Source organism: Penaeus monodon, chromosome 21 (genome assembly GCF_015228065.2).
Source record: "Penaeus monodon isolate SGIC_2016 chromosome 21, NSTDA_Pmon_1, whole genome shotgun sequence".
Lineage (NCBI taxonomy): Eukaryota > Metazoa > Arthropoda > Malacostraca > Decapoda > Penaeidae > Penaeus > Penaeus monodon.
The window spans coordinates 42,308,874-42,309,385 of NC_051406.1; the positions used below are offsets into that span (position 1 = coordinate 42,308,874).

General features: G+C 32.4%; 1 protein-coding gene across 8 annotated transcripts in view; it reads right to left on the reverse strand.

The window, feature by feature from the left end:
* The window catches only part of LOC119586518 (neurofibromin-like), a gene marked incomplete at its 5' end in the record, with an annotated part of 66,980 nt that overhangs the window by 59,566 nt on the left and 6,902 nt on the right, over window positions 1-512 (reverse strand). For all 8 annotated transcript variants that reach the window (XR_005229956.1, XM_037935267.1, XM_037935261.1 and 5 more), the window contains 1 exon segment: window positions 268-396. Coding sequence is in view for 7 of the 8 variants with exons in the window: in XM_037935267.1 (XP_037791195.1) it covers window positions 268-396 (129 nt within the window).

Sequence of the window (512 nt, forward strand, 5' to 3'; positions counted from 1 at the left end):
AAAGCCTTAATATTTTTGTTTTGTAAAATTATTTGCTTCATTGGAAAATTCCTTGAAACAGTTAAGAGTAATTTAAATCATGATTACCACAAACAATTAACTATTAGTATCTACATGTCTAAAAGAAAGCAAATTTCTCAGATCTTCACTCAACAATTATCAACAAAACATATGCTTTTGTTGAAATATGCTGTCACCTTTACTTCAGCTGCACAATCCTTTTCTTAGCGTAATCATAAATATCAAATAGAAAGGCAAAACACTTACAGGTGAGAGAACTAACAACATAATTTGCAAGGGCCAAACAGCAGCTCTTCTTTTATTGTTTTCTGTAAAGCTGTCCAGATGTTCAAACATAATCTCACAACACTTCGCTAAATCTTCATTCCGTCGTTTCTGAAATGAAAAATCACACTAAAGGGGGACTTCACAAAATGCTTCAGATATTCTTCATCAAGGAACATCCCTTTCCAGTAATAGGCACATAAAACAAGGAGATTGCATATATGTAC